The sequence below is a fragment of the Micrasema longulum genome, unplaced genomic scaffold, assembly GCF_059751315.1.
Source record: "Micrasema longulum isolate JH-2025_06_02 unplaced genomic scaffold, ASM5975131v1 h1tg000567l, whole genome shotgun sequence".
NCBI lineage: Eukaryota > Metazoa > Arthropoda > Insecta > Trichoptera > Brachycentridae > Micrasema > Micrasema longulum.
In genome coordinates, this window is record NW_028277763.1 from 65,493 (window position 1) to 88,396 (window position 22,904).

The 22,904-nt window shown below is 33.1% G+C and overlaps 1 protein-coding gene across 5 annotated transcripts in view; it reads left to right on the forward strand.

Annotated features, from left to right (window-relative positions):
• Nucleotides 1-22,904, forward strand: part of LOC148280578 (uncharacterized) — a 91,183-nt gene that overhangs the window by 55,050 nt on the left and 13,229 nt on the right. For all 5 annotated transcript variants that reach the window (XM_088228170.1, XM_088228171.1, XM_088228169.1 and 2 more), the window contains 2 exons: nt 5,402-5,589; nt 7,645-7,734. In XM_088228170.1, coding sequence (XP_088084296.1) covers nt 5,402-5,589; nt 7,645-7,734 — 278 coding nt within the window. The remainder of the gene's footprint in view (nt 1-5,401; nt 5,590-7,644; nt 7,735-22,904) is intronic.

Genomic DNA, 22,904 nt, shown 5'->3' on the forward strand with positions numbered 1-22,904 from the left:
TTGCCGAGACCGCATTCACCCTTTGATAGTACCTGCAATATATTTTAATTTCAAATGTTTTAATTGTTATGTTATGTATTGAATGTAATTTGCAATAATTTACCTCGAATTCATTCATTAACGTACCTGTAGAAATTATAATGGACTCAGTATTGATGTAGACATTTTTAACTGCACGTTGCATTTATACAGAAAATTTCTTTATGGGGTCGATTATTTGGGATAGTTGCTGAATGTGCATCTTGAGTGGTTTATGCTATGTATATGTGCCGCACGTAATATACCTATATGTTTGTGTATGTTTTATATGTGCGTTCATGTGTATGTGCGTGGATGGCTCGGAGTGTGCATTCGGTATTTTTATTTATTCTTATTAATTACCAACGATAACCTCCACGGAAAACGCAAATGTTAACAATTATTCTTTTCTCACTCGAATTTCTTATTTATTTATTTTTTTTGTCTCATTTAATCTTTATATCTTTTGCATAATTTATGAAAACTTGATTGGTTTTTTTGATGTTAAAAAAATGATTTTTTTAATACTTATTATGTATGACTGTATTTTTTCTGAATAAAATAAAAAAAATAGTTGAATCATTGATGCGTTTGCGTCAAAATGAGTAAAACGGGTTGTTTTATCTTTTAAAGCAACGAATTTCATCAATTTTGACGAAATCATTATAATGATTTCCCTATCCGCACCCAGTAGTGCATAGGGCACTGTATTAGCACTCCAATCGTGGTGTATCTAAATATACTTCGTCACATTAAATGTAAGGTGATCATTCTTACGCTTCAGGCACAAGTCCTAGGAAAGTAAAATATTTCAGTGTTAAACATACAAATATTTCTACCTTGTCAGGAATCGAACCCGGAACCTCGAGAATGGTAGGCGAATGCGCCAACCATTACACTACGAGGCCGATTTATCCCCACTCGTTTTTCTTTTTTAGGATGTTTATCGAGTCGAAAACGCTCGTCTAGGATTCTGACTACTTCACATCCAGAACTGTATTCTTTATTTTTCTGGACACGGGATAATTTTGACTAAAACGCAACAATTATTATTTAACTTGAACTTTTTAAAACTTTTTTGGTGCAACCGGGCATTAATCACACTCCTATATATCAGCGGACGGGGGGTTGTGCAATATGTGCAATAATGCGCATATGTGCATATGTGCGTATGGTTTCAGCTTAGCCGAGTTTCACTCTCTCAACACTATAGTAGTGTAACACTTTAATTCGAATAAAACTACATAGTAAACGTATAGTACTGGGGTTGTTTTATTGCAAATATAATTACCTCACATGAACGTTAAACTAACTCCCTCTCTAAACTCGAGGTTTTACTCTATTAGAGAGGTAGAAGCATTATTAATTATGTATATATATTAATCATATCAAATACACACTTACCCTGTCCTTAAACCTACCCTCACACCCATATACAATCACACACATATTCACATACTTACCAAAACCACACTCCACTTTTTTACACACGCATCCTCACACACAAAAAAAACTCGCACACATGCACTTCTATAAATTATATTTAACTGAACTGGATTTTTATAATTGTATTTATGTGGAAAACTGATTTGGCTTTATTTTATGTTTTTTTTATAATGTTGTGTATATTTTTTTGTATTGCTGTTGTTTTTCTTAATAAACAAAATAAAATAAATAAATATGTACTTTATTATTATTAATATTATTATGGATAACTTATATAGCGCCATTTTCGTAATATAATACCTCAAGGGCGCTTTACATAGTGATTCTATTGTTAAATTAATTTAATTGAAGCCTTTAAATTTGTAATTTAATTAAAACAATTTGTTTGTTGTCACATGCTACGGATTTATTCAAATGAATTAGAGAACAAGTGGGTTTTAAGTTTATTCCGAAACATCACTTCACTTTCACAGCCTCGCACCTCTGCTGGGAGAGCATTCCATGCCATAGGGCCTGCGACCGCAAATGCGCGTTCACTAAATTTAGTGCGCTGTTTGCGTAGACGTATAATAACTTTTCCTCTCGCCGTAGACGTAGCTGATCTAAGCGTGAGACGCCTGTCAGCTAGTTCATCTGAAATGCATAGTTCCCTTAGATATTCCGGATTAGAGTTGTGCATTGACTTATACATAAGCCAACATAGTTTGTATTCCACCCTCTGTGGAAAGCGTAAACAGTATAATTTCCTAATTGTGGAGTGATATGACTGAAAATAGTCTCTAGCGCTCTGTAGCGGCCTGACGTATTTTTACTAGCTCCTCAAAAAACAATATTTTTTCTAAAGAAATCTAACTTTCTAAAATCCGTATTCTGTATCAAATAAAGCATTTTTACCTCAGTTCAAGTGAAAAAAATAGTCTATTTTGTTTGTACATCCGCGTATTTTGACTAAATTATAAAGTAATTTTCTATCGCTAGTGTTAGTTCAGTTGAGTTTTGTGCGTACTAACATTTCAACCATCGGACTCGTGAACCATCGGAACCTAAGACGAGCACGTGGACGGGGATAGCGGACAGAGGACATCGGGCTGCCACATGTTCATTCCACGGACGCAACTCCGTACCCTTGAGGGAAGTTACAAATACCCTTACTTGATTTATGACATGTCGACAAAATTGTTAACAATTTGTCGATTCTCTAAAGTTAAGACATGTGCAAAGGAGTCTCTTCATTACCTAACATTACCTACACAACAGACTCATTGCTTCAGTTTAAAAATGTAAAAGAACGCTTATATCAGCATGTTATCGATATAGTATATAAATATAATTTAATTTCTTCAGGACAAGTTTCAATTCCATTTAAGAAATATAGAGGATGTCGTGGGGAAAAAAAAAATGAAACAAACACAGTTGATAACACAAATAACACTTTTATTAATCAGATCTCTAAGTCACAAGTCACATATTTAAATAAAGATAAAAATCAGCCAAAAACAATTAAATACGTAAAATTAAATAGAAACGCAAACACACCTTGTCCTCTTTCACTTGGTACATGGAATGTACGTTCAATCAGAAATAAAATTGATGATATCCCCAACATAATTAACGATAATAATCTAGACGTTCTTGTATTAACGGAAACTTGGCATGAAGACCATAATTCTGTTACCATTAATCTACTTCGTAGTAAGGGTTTAAATGTCATTGAAGAGGCACGGAAACCATACATTGAAACCGTCCATAAGAAAAATAATATAACATGGACGAACCACGGTGGAATTATTGTACTAACAAAAATCAGCTTAAATTAACAAAAATTAAAATACCACTCTACACAACTTTTGAATGCATTGGCTGTAGGGTTAGCGCAGGCAGCAACCATTTTACCTTAATCACAATTTATAGACCAGGTTCTAAAGCACCACCTCGGAAATTTTACTCGGAAATAAAATCTTTACTTGAATGGGCCATTACTCGTACAGAAGTAACATACGTAACTGGAGATCTGAACATTCGTTTTGATCGCAAGACGGATTCAGAATCGGTACGTTTTAATGCACTTTTAAGTGATTTCGATTGTTCACAAGAAGTAAATACCCCTACACATGATGCGGGAGATACACTCGATGTTATAATACGAAGTAATTGTGATCAAAAGATCATAGTTTTTGTAACAGACATCGGACTTCCAGACCACAGATTAGTGCACTGTAAAATTAATATCCAAAAACCAACACCAACTTACAAAACACTCGCATCAAGGCCATGGAGAAAATTAAATTTAGAACATTTTAATTCCGAACTTCTGACATCGTTGATTGGTCCGGACATTGACCGTCGATCAATTGGTTGGGTTGTACAATGAGGTACTATCTAACCTGATAGACAAACATGCACCATTTACTACGAAAACTATTCGAAAAAGGAAATCTGATGCATGGTTCGACGAAAATTGTCGACTCAAAAAGAAAGAGCTAAGACGTCTAGAACGCAAATACAGAAACACACTTTCAACTTCGGACCGATCAATATGGTTAGATATGCAAGCCTCTTATAGGACATTTATAAAATAAATAAAATATAGTTTCTGGTGTACAAAAATCACTGAACAGAAAAAGTTTCCGAAACAACTCTGGCGAAGCCTTCAATCTGTTCGTGGTGACTGTATAGCAGAGACATCTAACACAGGCGCTACTGCCACTGATTTTGCCGACATTTTACAAATAATGTCGAAAAAATCAGACTGGCGTGTAGTTCAGCGAAAAAACCTGTAACTTTAGCTAATGCCCTTCAAAAATTCAGTAAATATGAACCAACATCTGTAGAGGTTAAACAAATTGTTGCGGCATTACCCAACAAACAATGTATATTAGATCCGATGCCAACATGGCTTTTGAAAAAATGCATTAACGTATTAGCTCCATTTTTAACAAATTTATTTAATATATCCATGGAGCGCAGCATTGTTCCGAGAGCCATAAAGAAAGCAAATGTAACTCCACTTTTAAAAAATTCTCAACTGAATGTGGAAGATCTTTCCAGTTTTCGCCCTATTTCAAATCTTCCCATCGTATCAAAAATACTAGAAAAAATAGTTTCTTATAGGCTCGTTAACTATATCGAGCGGAATTCTTTATTTTCGGTAAGGCAATCGGCATACCGACGTTTTCATTCCACGGAGACGGGAGTGATAAGAGTACTATCTGACATTATAACGGCGGTAGACTCTGGTAATCTGGTGTTGATGGCTCTTCTGGACTTGAGAGTGCTGCATTTGATACTGTAGACCATAATATTTTGCTTGAACGTCTGGAGAAAACTTATGGTATGCGTGATCAGGCACATATGTGGTTCAGTTCATATCTTAATGAGAGAGAATATGCAGTTGTGTTCCAGGGTAAAAGCTCAACCAACTTTCGGGTGTCCACAGGAGTGCCTCAAGGGTCAGTACTCGGACCACTCCTCTATCTCCTTTACACTAAAGATATAGAGAACATTATCAAAGAATGTGGACTGTGGTCTCACTGCTATGCAGATGATACGCGGATTTATTTTTATTGCAAACCAGGCGAGAGAAGGGTGCTTGTCAATTTAATTGATGGAACATTCGTTCCTTTTAAATCGCTCATACCACTACAGAGTCACCACATTATCGCCATACACTGATTTTAACATTCATGAGCTAAACTTAACTTAAAACATAAATTATTTTAATTTGATTCGTTCTTCAAACTCCATGATGAGCGACAGACACGGTTAACACGATATCACTCTTCCGGCTCTGTAAGCCGACTGACAAGTCTCAACTTGTTCAAACTTGACACCGACTATCTCAATGGATCAGGCTATCGGGCTTGTTACTTTAAATGTATTAATTCATCATATTTTTTATCACACTCGTATGTATTTCACGCTGGTTTGTTGCGGGCAGGCATAGGCGGCGTGTTCCTCGGAGTGGCGCTCGTGTGCGGCGCGCAGTTGCTGGCCTGCGTGACGGCCGAGTACCGGCGGCTCAAGGCCCCTTCGCTGCTGCGCGCCTGCCGCCTCACCACCCAGAAGCTGCTCTACTTCGTGTCCTTCCTGGCCGCGCTCATCCGCGGCGCCTACTTCTCCGCTCCGGTGAGTAAAATTTATTTTTTATTATCACCCAAAGAGTTTTTACATAGGCAGAGGTTGGTTATGAACAATGTACAAATATAAAAATACAATACAATTATGGTCCCAATTATGGTTTCCATTTTGGTCCCGTTTTGGTTTTGGCCTAGAAATTAACGTTAATATTAGGGCTGTCTTTGAAACCATCATTTTTCATGCCTTTGAAATTTGCATTTTTGGATACCTTTTAGTTGTATATTTTTGGATAACCTTCGATATGACTCGTGTCATTTTTGGTCTACTTTTGAAATGATAATTTTTGACAATATTTAAACATATTTTATCTATCTTTAAAAACATGTTTTTATATTACTTTGAAATCTGCATTTTTTATTTGTCTTTAAATCATATATTTTTTTCATTTTCCAATAAATAAATAGTTTGGTTAATTCACAAGAACACAAATGTTAATTTAAAAAAATATATATCTGTCACTCAGAATAACGCTTCAAAAACCATACAGTTATAATATTATATTAAATATCCCGGCGGCCTCCATGGTGAAGTGGATAAGTCGCTTGACTCACGCATAGAAGGTTCCGGGTTCGATTCCTAGTGAGAAAGTATTTTTTCTTTTATTCGCCACAAACCAAATATTCACGTGAATTTTTTGTATTCCTAAAAACCGCACGTTAATCTAGTTTATAAGCAAAATAAAAACATTAAAATAACCTGCTATCTAGCTGCCGATTATTGAAACTTTAAACCAAAATTTTATCCAATATATAAACCAAAATCACATACTTTCAACTCACTTATGAAACTTTTTGCTTCGGAAGTACATTTACTAAAAAAATCACCAGCGGGCAAAATAAGCCCGTACATGACAGACGCAATCAATCATTTCTAGAGCAATCATATATAGATTATTTTAAAACAGAAATGTAGATCATGTGAACTGCCGTATGATGCCATATTAGTTTAAAATATATAAAAATTGATATCCCTCATTTAAGTATATCCTGTTGTATCTTTTACATGTAAAAAAAAATTGACTCTTCATTGGATTTATGCAGAGAAAAACATGACGAACTCCGGTCCTGCCCAAACACTAGGTTCGGAGTTCGCGCTTTTGTCGTAGCCGGCCCCTCTGCATGGAATCAATGTGGAAGTTCAGTGCTACGGAAAATTTTATGTAATAAATGTTTTCTTACTCGTGGTAAAAATTAATTTAAAAAATATTAAAAAATCAATAAAAATGACATGCTTCTAGCTTCACTGAGACGTTTTGGCAATTCATTTAACATTTTCGAACATTTATAGTAAAGGTTTTTTTTTTATTTATTTACAATTTTAAAAAACCCATTAGGGTTACATTAGAAATTTAATATTGTCAAGTCATTTTATGTCTCGTCTAGTCTAGTTAGTTCAGTCATCATGTGCTTTTTCAGATTGATTTTAAATTTGTCTCCAGTAAAAGTTTTCAAGTAGTAAGGTAGTTCGTTGTAGTGTTTAAGTCCATTATGTAGTATTTTTGACTGTCCTGTGTTTGTCTTTGCTTTTTCAATATGATAGTGTTGTTGTTGTCTGGTGTTATATTTGTGTATGTCAGCTGTTGTTTTTATTTCCAGCCAGTCTATCCTTAGGAAACCTAAAATCACTTTCTATAATTTAAGCTTCTTTTAATTTTAAGCTTTTAACTTTGTATCCAGGAAGCGGTTCGATTTTCAACTTCAGGCTCCGATTACAATGGGAAGCTAACATTTATCTTTAATCTTTATCTACAAAGTAAAAAATTTCTGTATAAAAAGCAGAATATGCATACATTTTTTCTTTTACACGTCTTCAATTATATGTTACCGACGAAGATTCTTTAAATGTTCGTGTAAATATACTCATTTTCGTACACAAATATCGGTTTTTCTTTATATACAGTCGAAGATAACTCTGTTAACTTCCCATTGCAATCTGGGCCCTGAATGAAGGTCAGAGTATTGAACAGAATGATGTTTTTTTATAGCCAAAATGTTTAATTGTAATTATGCGCCATGAAGTAATCCCAAGTCTGTATTGTTTCAGTATAAAGAGAGTTGGGCAAGCAGCCTCCTGTCCGCCTATTACCCTCTTCTCATGTCGGGTTCTTCCCTCATCGTCTGCTTCTGGGCTGAGGTAAGTCGATCGCCACTCGCCATTTAGTGAGGAATTGTATTCAACAATATTCAATGTCGAGTGTGTCCAAATGTTTGCAGACAAGGCTGGAAATTTATTGCAAAAGAGAGGGAAACGGTGGATGTTGCGCAGTGTGTAAAGTAATGGTGTCTATGTCGGCCCCGGGCTTTAATTGTCGGCGCGTTTGCCTCCCGTGCGAGAGGTCTCGGGTTCGATTCCCAACATAATTGATATGATTTTTTTAATAATATACATAAGAGGTAAAACAGAGTATTAAAAAAATAAAGGATAATTACATAGCAATGAAATACATATTAACAGTAAAAATAGTAAACAAAAAATCCCCTAAAAGCATGGCCTGTTCTTAGGTATACAAGAAATGTTAATGAATTTTTGCTCCTATAATATATAGACAGGTATAATATTTTTGTGTAATATAATAAAGAGAAAAGAAAATATTCTGTAAAAGATTAGAAAATACTTTTTTATTTTACAGTTGTTAAAAAAAGGAAATACAAAAAAAAACAAAAAATATTCCTTGTTATTAAAGGACAACAAAATATATCGTAAAAGTAGAGTTAATATCTTTTGTTTGAATTCAGGATAGTGCGTGTTTTTTAAAAGAAGGAAAATTTAAAAAAATTTGGATCAATGAAATATTATCAGTAAAAAAAGAAGTAATGTTTTTGGGCCTTTAAAATATGCATGTCTCTGTGCTAGCCTCGTTTTACAATGTGCTATTTCTAGCACACGATTCCTTCTTTGACTTGATCTATTTGAATTACTTGTAAATGCATTTTGTTTCTTAAATATATATTTTAAACATTAAAAACAACATATTTGTCTTATTTCTAAAAGTTTAGCTTCTTGGAACAATTGGAAAAAGTGCGATTTTTGCTAAGCATTATTTTTAAGGCAAAATTTTGAATAGTTTCTAATAGGGTGTTTTAGTTTTTAAAGGGGTGTTTTACACTAAAACATTTCACAGTCTCTGGACTGGTACCTGCAACGTAAGACTGATCATCTTACTTTCGAGTAACAAAGATGATCGAGATACGCTGCAATTGGTGTACCAATGCAGTGCCCTATGCACTATTGGGTGCTGAAAGGGAATGATTAAGACTTAAAGGTGTATTTTTGATCAGAAATACAGTATTGTGCGAATTAATGTAATAAAATTCCTTGTAATAATAAATTACGTTTTTTGTAACGTTTTGCGAGTTACAGGTGACGTACAATCATAAAATATATTTTATTTAACAGGATGTATGTTCTCATTTTGCTTTTATAACAGCCTGAACACGTTTTGGTATGGAATTAATTAAACTTCGGCAATTTTATTTTATTCTGTCATCTCGAAACCACATCTGAATAACAGCTTCTATCATCTTTATCTTGGTGAAGACGATCAATTTTTGTATCCTAGATTTACATTTCCCAATTCTCTTCGCTTCAACTGACGCTGTTTCTCTTTTCTGCTTAATAATCTTGCCGACTTCTTCCTGACTCACGAAACATTCATTTGCAATCTCCTTTTGAGTCATTGATGTGAGACTTAAGGTTATAATCTTTTCCCTTTTCCTCGGCGTGATATCTATGATTTAAATCAACTCAAAAACACTGTTCTTTAATATGCAAGCAATTTATGAAATTAGTCCTTTATTGAGAAAATGTAAAAAAAAACAACATATAGTACACCAACAAACACCAATATGAGCTCCCAAAGAATTAATGAACTGTAAGTCATAATTTTTGGCGCTAAACAACTGTCAACTTGACATTTGAGTGCTATACGTAAAAAAATGACCAAAATTACTCCTATTCCATTAATTCGCACAATATTGTATCTTGGTAAATGAATGATTTTTTATATTATGTCTATTTAATTTTTACCTTATAAACCTGATATAAAGTTACGTCTAGACATACTTATGCGTAACTAAATGCGAGGTTTATAAGTTAGGCCCTTTATTTTTTAAATGGCGCGATTTTTTAAAGAACGGCGTTTAAAATAATAAAACTGTACAATTTCCTTACTTTTATCAGACTACTACAGCCTTGAAATCGACATTACGTATTCTTGAACTGAATTATCAATACTTACAATTAAAAATTGAAATTCATATTATAATAGAACAAAAACGCGAAAAAGATACACGTACTTAATTATTATTTAGATTATAATAATACACTTGTCAATGACGCCAGCAGCGATTTAACGTTGTTTTTTTGCTCATATTTAATAACAATCCTATATACTTTTTGGCATAAATAAATGTTAAGTAAATTGATCTACTGTCGATAATTTCACGTTCTTCAACTAGGTAGGTACTATTTACATAATATAAAAGTGGTTTATCGACCGACTGCCACAAGCTACAAGACGATAAGACATTCGAAGTGTCGCACTTTGTCGACAGATGGCGCTCGCGAATATGGCTTTTCAATGATAATTATTTTGCATAACTTTTAGTAATATTCTATAACAATATTAATTATTACTACTATCACCTCTCTGCGATAGATGTCGCACTATTATCGAGTTTATAACAAAATAAAATAATAGCAAAAAATCATTCAGCTTTAAGTTTCACAGGTGACTGCCAAAAATCTATGAAAATCTGTACTCCACGGTCGGCTGGATTTAAAAAAAAAAAGTCGGTTTTCACACTTGCTATTTTAGATACACTGATTTCGATCAGTAGGTATGGTAGACTCGAATTTCCCATACGTTTGAAATATTTGCTATGTCGGTAAAATATATGATGTGCGAAACAAAATTGACCAGTTAATTGTCTATTTAAAAAAAAAAACTAATTTTCTGCCTGAAAATTTATAATTTGTCTGATTTCCCCCCCCCCTTAAACGTGTTCAATGAGGAAGTTACGTGTTTTTTTTGTTAATAGACTATTCAACTAAACATTTTTTTTAATGTATTATCAGCGCCATGATTTTTTAAAGTTTTGTATTTTCGAAATCACTCCGCGTGAGACGTCTCAAGTTCTCTCCCCCTTCTTCTCGATGAGTTCTGCTGATTCGCATGTTGACTTAGCGTTATTCGAAAATCTATCACAACTCTCTTATCATTGGTTGATTCTGAAGGAAGAACTAGTGACGGCATGCGAAGTAGTTTGTTTTTATTACTTTTTTCATACATTTTTAACAAACTTCACCGTACAATTTAATTATCTTATTTTTACCGTTCGCCAGAATACATTTTTATATCCAATTTCCCGAAAGGGTGAATTTCCTCATTATCGGATACGAACGAAGATTTTTTAAATTTGCATTCTAATATACACGTTTTCGTACATAAAATTTGATTTGATTTTACTTTTAAAGATAAGACTTCACACACATAACTGTATTCTCCACACAGAAAAGTAAAGAAATCACCTATCTATTTATTATAATATAAGTCAGCAGGCGCAGGCGCAACATTGTCAGCACAATATGATCGGTTCAACTGATGAATAATTGGTTATTGTGGAGGGAGACCATCGTCAGTAATTATGTCCGCAATTAGTCCGCAATTAGTCACGCGTTACTAAGCTATTTAGTTTAGTACCCGTAACTATCGGGTAATTTATTCCCAGGCACGCTCCTCACATTGTCCACTGCGCCATCAGACTCCGAGTGTCTCGTCAAGTTATGGAGAAAAACTCCCAGCAATAATCAATAAATACCTTCTAAAATATTAAACTAGGTGTGTATTGATTAAGCCTCGGCGGATTACCCATAAAACCTCGAGTAAAGTCGCCGTGTGCATTTCACATCCGCCTTAAAATAGATGCTTACATAAATGATGAACGACTAACTGAAATTGAACATGTCAAATACTTAGGACTGACTATAGACATACACTTGACGTGAAAAATTCGTATCGACAATTTAATCAGCAAAGTGACAGCCATAGAATTAAGAATAGTCCAGAAGGAGCGTAGAATCATTTGAATAAATCGGACTGTGTCCGAAAATCCCCCCACTATGCCCCACTTTCGCCGCGCGCATTCGTGAAGTCTCCGCGTAATGTTACACGATTGGAAAAAATATAATCAAAACACAAATGTAAGGTAAAAAAAGCAATCCGTTAATTTCTCTATAATTTTATTGTGATATACGCATACACAACGTGTCAGCTTTTGTAGGGTGAACCCGGCAAAATTACCGCGCCGGGTGGATTGGCGTGGCATGTGTGAAAAGGGCCTATATGTATTTGATATATTAGAGCTAAGCGGAGTAGAGGGTGGGTGCTGGGTGCAGCGAGTGCACGCGCACCCGGCCTCGGCGGGGGGCTCGGTGCGCCCGCACCGGCCGAGGTCGCGACGGGACACCTGTACCCCCTCCGTACAGTCCGTCCCGTCATCGCCAGGCGTTGCCAGTTGCTAGTCGGGCGTCGGGCGTCGGGCGTTGTAGCGCGTCCGAATGTTTGACAAGCCCAAACAATTATGGGAAGGTGAGAGTGCGTTTGGCGAGTGCCTTTCGGTGATCCGAATGAACATTTAATTTCGGCTTGTGTAAGCACGCATAATTGAATCATTTAATTTCCAACTTATTGTTACGCACACTTAAGCAAATTTTAATAGGCTGTACGGATTAAAAAAAATATTAAATCGGTAATTTTTATTTAAATAAAAAAATGTTACAAATACAAAACAATAAAACATAGGTGTACATGACTAAAAGGCGGACTTCATTGCCGCTGGCAATTTCTTACAGTCTAACCAATAAAAAAATTACATAAAATAGAAAATTCTTATAAATATAATAAAACAAAGATATGTATGACTAAAAGGCGGACTTATTGACACTGGCAATTTTTTACAGTCTAAGCAATAAAAAAATAAATAAAAATAACACAACACAATACTCACACACCCATACACATATACACACACCCTCACACACCCTAAATATATATACTCACCCTAACTAACATGTACAAAAATAATAAAACGGGAACACTAAATAAGAGTACGCATTGTTTTTTATTTATGTTATTTTATTGTGACTATTATTACCATAATTTATTGATAAACATTAAAAAATACTTATTACTACTACTAGTAAAATTATATTCGATTGTATAAATTGCATCTATCTTAAATTAAATTCAAATTAATCTTATATATATTCTAATAACTGCTTTTATAACATATAATGAAAACTAAATTTGGATCTATACATAATTTTTGATTTTTCTTTTGTGACTATTGGTGTTCACATATAATTGGTGAAAGATGTTTAGTGTTATTATTTTTTATTTTATAAATTGTATTTATATTGTGATATCTTTTAATGTTTGTGAACTGAAAGAATAAAAAAAATAAATATGAATTAAATTAAAAGTTTAGAAAATACAAACGATAGCAATATAATAAATGGCGTTTACATTATTCACATGAAATACATTCAAATTTACTCTGTTTCATCTTCCAAATATTCTTAACTCTCTTTAGCAAATGACTAAATTTCTAAATTGCCTTCTATAAAATGTTCTTCATCTCTGTCGTAATATATTAGTATTGATAACTCCCAAAGGGGTTAAATCCACTTCTCGTTCTACGAAAGTTTGGTCAAGCTCAAAATATTGTTGATTGAAATACATATTATGTTTTATTTTTTCCTTACTTTTTGTCTAACAAAAAAACTCTAATCACAAAAATCTACTTAAAAACGTACCCGGTTATTTATTTCACGATCGTCCCCCCTTTCGTACCCAGTGGTGCGTTGGGCACTGCAGCGTATTTCGATCATCTTTTACGTAAAGGTAAGGTGATCAGTCTTAAGCTTCGCCTTCGGCGTCAGTCCGGGAACAGTGAAATATTGTATTTTAAGAAGGTTTTTAATTCAGTATTCCACGTCCTCCCTGCCTCGAATTGAACCCAGGACCTCGAGAAAGGTAGGCTAACGCGTCAACAAAGCGGACTTATCTCCACTCAATTTTCATAATCAGGACTTTTACCGGAGAGCAGCTTTGAGTCAAAAACGCTTGTCCGGGGTTCCGGTTCTATTTCACATACATAACTGTATTCTTTATATGAACTTATATTTTGCAACAGATGATCGAAATACGATGCATTTGGTTTACAAATGCGGTGCCTTATGCACCAATGTGTGCCGAAAAGAGAATGTTTGTGTTGTTGATTTTTAGTGGGAGAAAAAATATTTTTTTATAAAAATAAATCGCTCGAATTACAGCGATCCACAAATTATTAACTCATTATAATAATTATTATCGTAACGGGTAAATCAAAAAACAATTTTAGAATATTGGCCAAACCGAATCAAACTGCATCTCGTCCGGCACGCCACAATATTAACATACGAATGTGTATACATTGGGCGTCACGGTCATTATCTGGAAGTTCAGAGTTTCTAATGACGTCAATGGGTCGGTTGTCTTCCTCAGCCTCAGGACCAGGTAGCGATCTTGGACCGTGTCCTTATTATGATGGCAATTATAGCCATGTTTTCTCAATTTCATCAACACGCGAAATGCTGATTTCACGTAAGCTATACTTGTATGTTTTTTTTTCTTTTCTTTTGGTGTTTTTTTTTTCCATTTTCAGCTGTAATTTTTTTAGACCATCATTCAGTCTTCAGTTGTGGAATAAAAGGTCAATTTAAAAAAATATATATATTAAAAGAAAACAACAGCCATTATAACAAACAAAAATCAATATTTACTAAAAAAAATTAATTATAGTTTTTTATACAGAGTGTTCTTTAAACCCTGTCACATCCGAAACCACAATGATCATTGATCAGTATGGGCAAGAAGACATATTAGCATATTTAAAAATATATTTAGAACAAATATTAAAAAAAAAAAAAAAAAAAAAAACAAATGGTTATGTACTTCTGCAGGGGATAAGTGAGGGGAGCGCGGCGCAGTATCAGATTCCCCCCCCTCCTCGTTTCTCCCCTGCAGAAGTAAGCAACCATTTGCTTTTTTGATATTTTATTTAAAAAAAATTATTTGTTCTAAAAATATATTTTAATGCGCCAATATGTCTTCTGTCGTGGTTTCGGATGTGACAGGGTTTAATGAACATCCTGTATATAACTCATTAAAATGCCTAAAAATTAAAAAAAAAGCGTACCCATCAAAAGCCACTCCGTATCATTCCACTTGTAAAAAAATATATATACAACGATAATAATGAAATATAACATAATATGAAAATAAAAAGTTTTTTGTTTACTAAAATATTTTTGCCAGCGGGTCCATACGGAGTAACATCAGGGCTGCTATTCCAAACGCTCTCGCGACCCTAGAAAAAGCTTTTTTAGCGCGTATTTACATACTAAATACGCGCTGTAAAAATGTTGTCTACGGCCGCGAGAGCGTTCGGATTATCAGCGCTGATCGGCCGTCCCTCCTTTCTTCTTTCAAACAAAAGAAAATAAATATTACACGTTAGTGTGCATAAAAATAAAGTATGTAAAACCTTTTTGAATAGGTACAGTTAGATTAAATTATAATTGTTACGTAGCTTGCCGCACTTCCACAACTCGATTCCTATTTTTTTTATCAAGGTATTCCTATTTTTCAACCCACGATTGTTTTATGGCCACAAAGATTTAAAATATATGTATTTCCGTAATTTATAGGAACAGACCTACATAAATTATTATTTTATATTTTATTTATTAATTGATTGCGTATGCCTACATACTCGTATATATTTATTAACACGGAATCTATACATGTATAGTACCAGAGCATTTGAACAGGAATATGTAGTGTCCTGGCTGGGTTAGTTTCCTCTTAACATGGCTCAGCCTGTTCCAAGGTGGAGATTTTTTGTGTTTTAAATTATAAGATTTTAGACTTTATAATAATAATTATGGATAACTTATATAGCGCCATTTTCGTAATATAATACCTCAAGGGCGCTTTACAAAGTGATTATATAAAGATATAAATTTAATTTTAACTTTTTAATTTAAGAAAAATAATGTACATACTTTTTCATATTACTTTTCCACCACATGCTAAGAATTTATTCAAATGATTTAGAGAACAAGTGGGTTTTAAGTTTCTTGCTTATATATATTTATAAAATAATTAATTGTAATGTCGATTCTACATCTTGTTTAGAGAATGTACCCGTGAATGTCCCCAGTCGGCGATTGAGATCGTACAGAACATTTTATCTTCCAACCTTCAATAATAATATGGCGCACTTTAATGCATTATCACGTATGTTAAGATTGTATAATAATGTATTAAGTCATGCTGATATTGATATCTTTAACGATACATTAAATGATTATAGGAAAACTAACACAATTTATAAAATCAAATATTCACTTATGTTAGTTAGGTAAAATAATTTGTTAGTAATAATTTATTATAATAACTTTTATAACAATCATAGAATTCAATTAAGATATCTACCATAAACTTTTTTTTCTTTATTTGTGCATGCTGTGTTCACATTCAATTTATGAAGAGTATCTAAAATAACAATTTCTGATTATTATACCAATGTCATATGTATTGTTTATTGTTTGTGAACCAAAATAAATAAATAAATAAAATATATACTAATATTAAAAGATAATTATTTGAATAACTAAAACTAATCTACAATAAGTCCTCCTAAGAACAAGTTTCTCTAGAGAGGAGAACTCTTGAGTATTTTTTTTTTCAATTACTTTTTTCCTTTTGATGTGTTCTTTTCTCTAAGGTACATATATTATCTGTGATGTCTACCGCTCTTATATAAAGACAAATATTTTAATATAAGCTAAGATAAGCACTATCGAAGAAAGGGGTGCTGCGTTGGTTTGGACATGTAGAGCGAATGTACAGCGAAAAAACGGCTAAAAGGATCTACGATGCGAATGTTGATGGATGCTGAAAACGAGGAAGACCGAGAAAGACATGACACGATCAAGTCCATCAAATACTCGAAGATGTACATGTCAAGAGTAGGAATAATCGACGTGCGTGCATGAGAAGATGTATGAATGTAGAGGAAGCTAGGTCTGTATGCAAAGACAGAGTATTATGGCGTTCTATCCTCTCTGACTACCCCTACGGGGAAACGGCGTGATGAATTATTTTAAATATAAAATAATTATTTGCCTTTGTGATTTTCTACGTTAAACTAAATATTTACTTTCGGTAAAATCACTACATAAATTAAATCTACCGGTTTCAGAACATGACTGTTTCTTTGTCGAGGGTTAAAATAAACTACATGTTTGTTATTATTATTATATACGCCCAGAGGGCTTTTATACCTGATAAGTACAACATTAAAATTTAAGCGTTTCGTGGTAGGTATAACAAGATAATATGTAGGTATCTAATAAACTGTTTTTTTTGAAGTAATGAATGATTATGGATATATATTATGCTTTATAGATATATATATATATATATGTAAATAAATATAAAATACTACATAAATGTAGGTAGGTACAAAATTAAATGTTTTTGAAAAATTATAACAGTTTTAGGCAAAAAAATGTCTACAGTAGGTAAGTAAAATACAAAAAGTCAAATTGTTTTTTACAGCATTCACATAATTAAGTCATTTAATCAAATAAAATCTACTCTTAGGTCAGAATTTGATTCAGGAAGAGGAAAACGTGTCGAAATCCGGCGCTCCCCAAACACTAGATTCGGAGATCGTGCTTTTGCCGCCGCCGGCCCCTCTGCCTGGAACCGGTTGCCTTCAAACTTACGAATCATCGACAGTCCCAGTCAGTTCAGATCCCAACAGAAATCTCACTTCTTTAGTTTATCATACCCTCAATTTTAAATCAGAAAATATAATATGTCACATTAGCTTAGTTAGAATGTAAGTTTAAGTATACAATTGTGAAGCGATCTTGAGGTAATTTTTCACAAAAATGGCGCTATATAAATCAGCCAATTATTATTATTCAACAAGGTTTGAGTATGTCTAAATGCTTGCAGACTGGCTGGATTTTCTCCCTAGGGAGTTATTTATATTTAAATTTATTTCAACAGTCTATATTCCCTTCTCGATAATGTTTTCTCCCTAGGGAGGAAATCCAGCCAGTCTGCAAGCATTTGGACATACTCGAACATTGTTGAATTAACTACCTGGTAAAAGAAGAAGTATAAAAATTGGAAAATTGTTTTCAGGCGTTGCCTAGTAGGTGATTTGGTTCAGCCGGATGAATCTCACCAGCATAATAAAGGTTTCAGCTCTTTTACTTCACAAAAGTCAACAGATGGAAGAGTTGAGGAAATGTGAATGTTCAAACATGGGCAGAATGGTGAATGTTACACAGTGTGTAAAGTGGCCACTTAAACCAGCCAATGACAGGTCATAAGCCCTGTAAATGCCTAGACTTCCATATTCCCTTCTCAAAAAAACTCTGTTGAAATAAATAAAAATTTTATTATTATTTTATTTTATTTTATTAACATAAACGGCAAATCTGCCTTTTACAAAAATTTATAATACTTACTAACATATTTGGCTTAATATATATATTTTTTTTAATCATAAATTTCCTTTTATCCAAGATTTATGAAAAAAAATTATACAAGATTTATAAAAAAAAGTTAACCTAAAAATTATACAACTTATTTAGTAGAAAGTTTAAACAATTCAAGAGTAGATGTAAAAAACAAATTAAATAATAAAATATTTTAAAGAAATAAATATAACAAGAAAATCATAAGTAATATTATTATTATTTAGTTATTTTAATTTTATTGCCGTCAGAATTTAAACTAAAAATTAACCATGGAAAATTAAATATATAAAATTTTCCATTCTCTTTATTAACTATTTTTATGGATAATCACGCATTTTTTAATCTCTTTGAAAGTATGGAAATAAGTTTTACAACAAAGAAAACCTATTCGCAGAAAAACTGAGAAATAAACAAAACTACCACGTTTTCACCTAAAGGTCGATTAATGCTATTGTACATTAATAATGAGTTCGCCGTGCTAATGCCGACGATTCCATCCACCATGTCTTAAGTCCTAAGTCCAACCGTCCTGTGTCTTCGGGCCTCGTCTTCCGTCCTTCCGTGCAGCGTGCACCTTCAGTCGCTTCAGTCTGAGGAGGACCCTCGACGTGGCCGGACGCCTCCCGCAACTCGCGAGCCAAACATAAATATATATATTCGGTACCGAGTGCATTAACATATTAATAAAAAAATCCTCGTTCTTGTTTACGAATTCGATTAAAAATTATGTTTAATTAAAAATAATAATCGAATAATAACATTGGTGACCCAGTAAAACAACAAATGTCAGTGTTACTACTTTTTGGAATAGTTAATATAATGAGTAGATTTATAATATTAATATAAAACGAGTGATACTTAAATACACAAATTTGGGATAATTCGTGACTGTTTTGATCACTTTCGCGACATCTTCGAAACTGGTATATTTATTATTTATTTATTTATTTAAACGCCTTTTACATGTTTTACGTATGTATATACAAATAAAGACAGACATGTATTTTACACAGAAGTAGCAAAAAATATATATAAATAATTACTAGAAGAAAAAGAAAAATATCAAAAATATCATTTTTACATATTAGTATAAAAGTGGAAAGAACAGAAGTGCATTTTTAAATATGAAGACAGAAATGTATTTTACACAAAAAAAGAGCAAAAAATAAAAATGAATTAAGAGAGTAAGAAAAAAATAAAAATATTCATCATTACACATTAGAAGTGAGAAAAATACTAATTTAGAATACAGATATAAGTCAATAAACACTTGAAATAAACATAGTATTTTTAGGTATTAAAATTTGAAGATAGTAAATTGATACACTGCCTTTTAAAATTCAAAAGTATTATAAAATTTAATGAATTTATACCAAAATTTAATTCTCTGTCCTTAATGTCTTTTGTCTTATGAACATCCGCAAAAAAAATCTAGAATGTTTTTACAAATATATATTATTACATTAAACGTTAGCGTAAGTTGTGTCATTTTTTCCAAATTTAAAAATTAGCACTGAAAGTAAAAATAATGGTAAATGTTAAACGTCGGAAGGAATTTTTCTGCTCTAAAAGATTTTGTGTTTGCTTTTACGTTTTATTTGATAGAAGCCCTCAAAATGGAATGTCAAGCAGACGAAAGTGAGCATTTTCGACACCTCTTTCCGTTCGCGTTCAATCGAGAAAATAAAGCTGTCAAAGCTGTTCGCGATATTAGCGCAGATTACGGTGATGCTGCTATGATTTATCCAGTTCAAAGCATTAATTTTTTGTAAAATAATAAAGGAGAATGCATTATTTTAAGAAATCACCCGGAAAGATGTGGCTAATGTATTTTCGGTTACCAGGCAAACCCCTCGGACATCGGTAGTCGCTTTTATCTTGCGAACAATAATATAATATGCGAAAACGGTGCTTTATTTATTTAGTTATTTATTGTTTACTTTTTATTATGAACACTCGACTAACTTACTACTCTGCTAATCATTGTCATAAACTATTCAATAATTTCAAACTTAAAATTCATAAATAGGGTTTAGAATTCTAACCGCCTGTGCGCTCTGCAGCCGCAAGATGTGTCGTGTTCCGGCTCTTATTTGTAAACGATTTTGAAAAAAATAATCAGAAAAAACAAAATTCAATTTTTATATAATGTAAATGGGGGCTAGGTTTCATACCGTCCATGCACTCTGTAGCAGCAAGACATGATGTAATCTAGCTCCTATCTGTTATTGAATTAAATTATAATTGGAAACGAGGAACTTGAATCCCAACCGTCAATGCGCTATGTAGCTACAAGAAGTGTTGGGATATTGCAAAGCGCCCTTGAGGTGATTTTCACAAAAATGGCGCTATATAAATTATCCACAATAATAATTATTATTTACAAATTTGATGTATTTTTTTTGTCTTCAAAAACGGTTTTGATAAAGGAGCACACGAGTGCATGCCGGCTGCAGGCTCGGCTACCACGAGAAATCAGCTTTGGCCGTGCACCACGTAAAAACGTGGCCCATCCTTCGTGAGGGTGATTTTTGTCAATTATGATTTCTGAAAATCAAAGGGTAAAAATTCACTTCATATTCCAAATTTGTGGATTAAAGTATCACTCGTCTTTTATTTCTATAATAAATAAACATATTATATTTTCCATACAGAAAACTTAATTTTACTTTGCAGATAAAATTGAAGATAAATGTTAACTTCCCACAAGAATACGTGCCCTGGACCGCAATAATTATAAACGCTATTTTCATCGGTACATATCGAGACGGAAAAATAAATCTATACCTTGAATTTTCATACAAATATACACACATTCGTACATAAATATCTATATTAGTTTATACCGACGAATATAGCCGTTAACTTGATCGGGGATTCGATTATGACGGGAAGGTAAAGACATACTTTCACCTTGACGGTATAGTTGAAGATAAATTCCCTCTAGCGATTTTAAAGATATACTACCGACCCCCCACCTTTAAATTTTGGATAGGTACATCGATATGAATCTAGGGGAAACGTACGTCACGGTACACATATGTACGCTCTAAAATGACATAGCTTCAGTATGACGACATAATTGAAGATAAAAGTCTCCCGACCGACTACAAAGGTATAGCACCGATAAAGTTTTGATGTAAGTACATCATTTTATACCGACGGGTCTAGAACCCCTCGATACGTTTGTATACGCATTAAAAGTGTCAAAAATTTTGTTCCACCGAGCAATTTTTCCTTTAATTATGATTTATTGATTTTTTTATTGTTTTGAGGTTGGCACTTTTTTTCTTAACAGCCTATTAAAATATAAAAGAAATAAGTAAGTTTAGAAGTCGAATTACATTCTGACATAACTGTCACTTCAATAAAACGAACGCCTATATGTGAAAATAATGTCGCTAGGTTCTGTCATATTAGCAAATAAGAGTATCTAGGCGTCAGACACAGATTATATGCGTCAGAAAGTTACCACTCTAAAAAAAATATTTAGCTATTATATTTTTTCCATCTGTTTTACTATCTTTCTGAGTGTATGTATCGAGACGTTATAGGAGCCAGCTTTGTGGTCGATCGGTAGATACATACAGACGACCGTTAAGCGTCCCGTCTAGGTGATTTCCAAAAGTCATACAAAATTCATGTTCAAGCGAGCATTTTTTGCTTGAATTGGGATTTATTGGAGTTTATAATCGCTTTGAAGTGAACACTTTTTATTACAGAAGCCTATTTAAAATATAAATGAGAACTATTTAATGTGTTAATGACGTAAGGAACGCGGACTAATTGTTTTCTGTCATTCCATTGGCTCGTTTCGATCACGCGATGTCGATATGGACAAGTATGTAGAACATACCGAGGTAAGATACAGATGGTCTCGATATATACAGATGAAGATAGCGATCATAATCGAGGCACTGAAGATGATATTATATTTGAGTACCTACTCGCTGAGAACATTCGAGTCTACGTGCACTCTGGGACTCCGGTGCTGGGTACATCCATTCCTTTTATCTCTAAGATTAATAATACGTTATGATGTCGGTTATCGGAAGAGTGAAGTGGCTATTCCATTTGTTATCATCGCACAATACTGTTTACTAACCTTATCAACTATACTTCATATTATAATATTTGCAATGCACATTCTTCCTCCCGTCAGTTAAGTGAGTTAAGTATCGAGCAGAATCTTGAACACACTATTCGGTTTCATCTCCAGTAAAAACAGTGTAGGACAATTTATAAAAAGTTATTATTTTGTTATTCAAAAAAATATATTTGTTAATACGTAAGGTAAAGAGCAAAATTTATTATATATTTATTTTTTATGCCATTTTTCATGCCATTTTTCACAAATACTGAATTTCATTTTTTTCTTTTCATTTCATTTTATGTTTTTATTATTTTTATTTTACTTGGTAATTCAACTAAGTTACATGCCTAAAACAAGCATTCAATTTGAAGATATTTATGTATGCAGTTCTACACGCATACAACTTCAATTACAGAATCACGCAGAAAAGATAGAATTATATTTTTAATTTCTTGCAAATAAATACGTATATTTATTTATACCTTGAAAGACGAAATTGAATTTTATCGACAAATATCTTCAAATTGTATGTTTTGTTGAATTAACTAAATACTAAATAAACTAAATAAAATAAAATAAAACTTAGTTTAGAAATAACGCAATT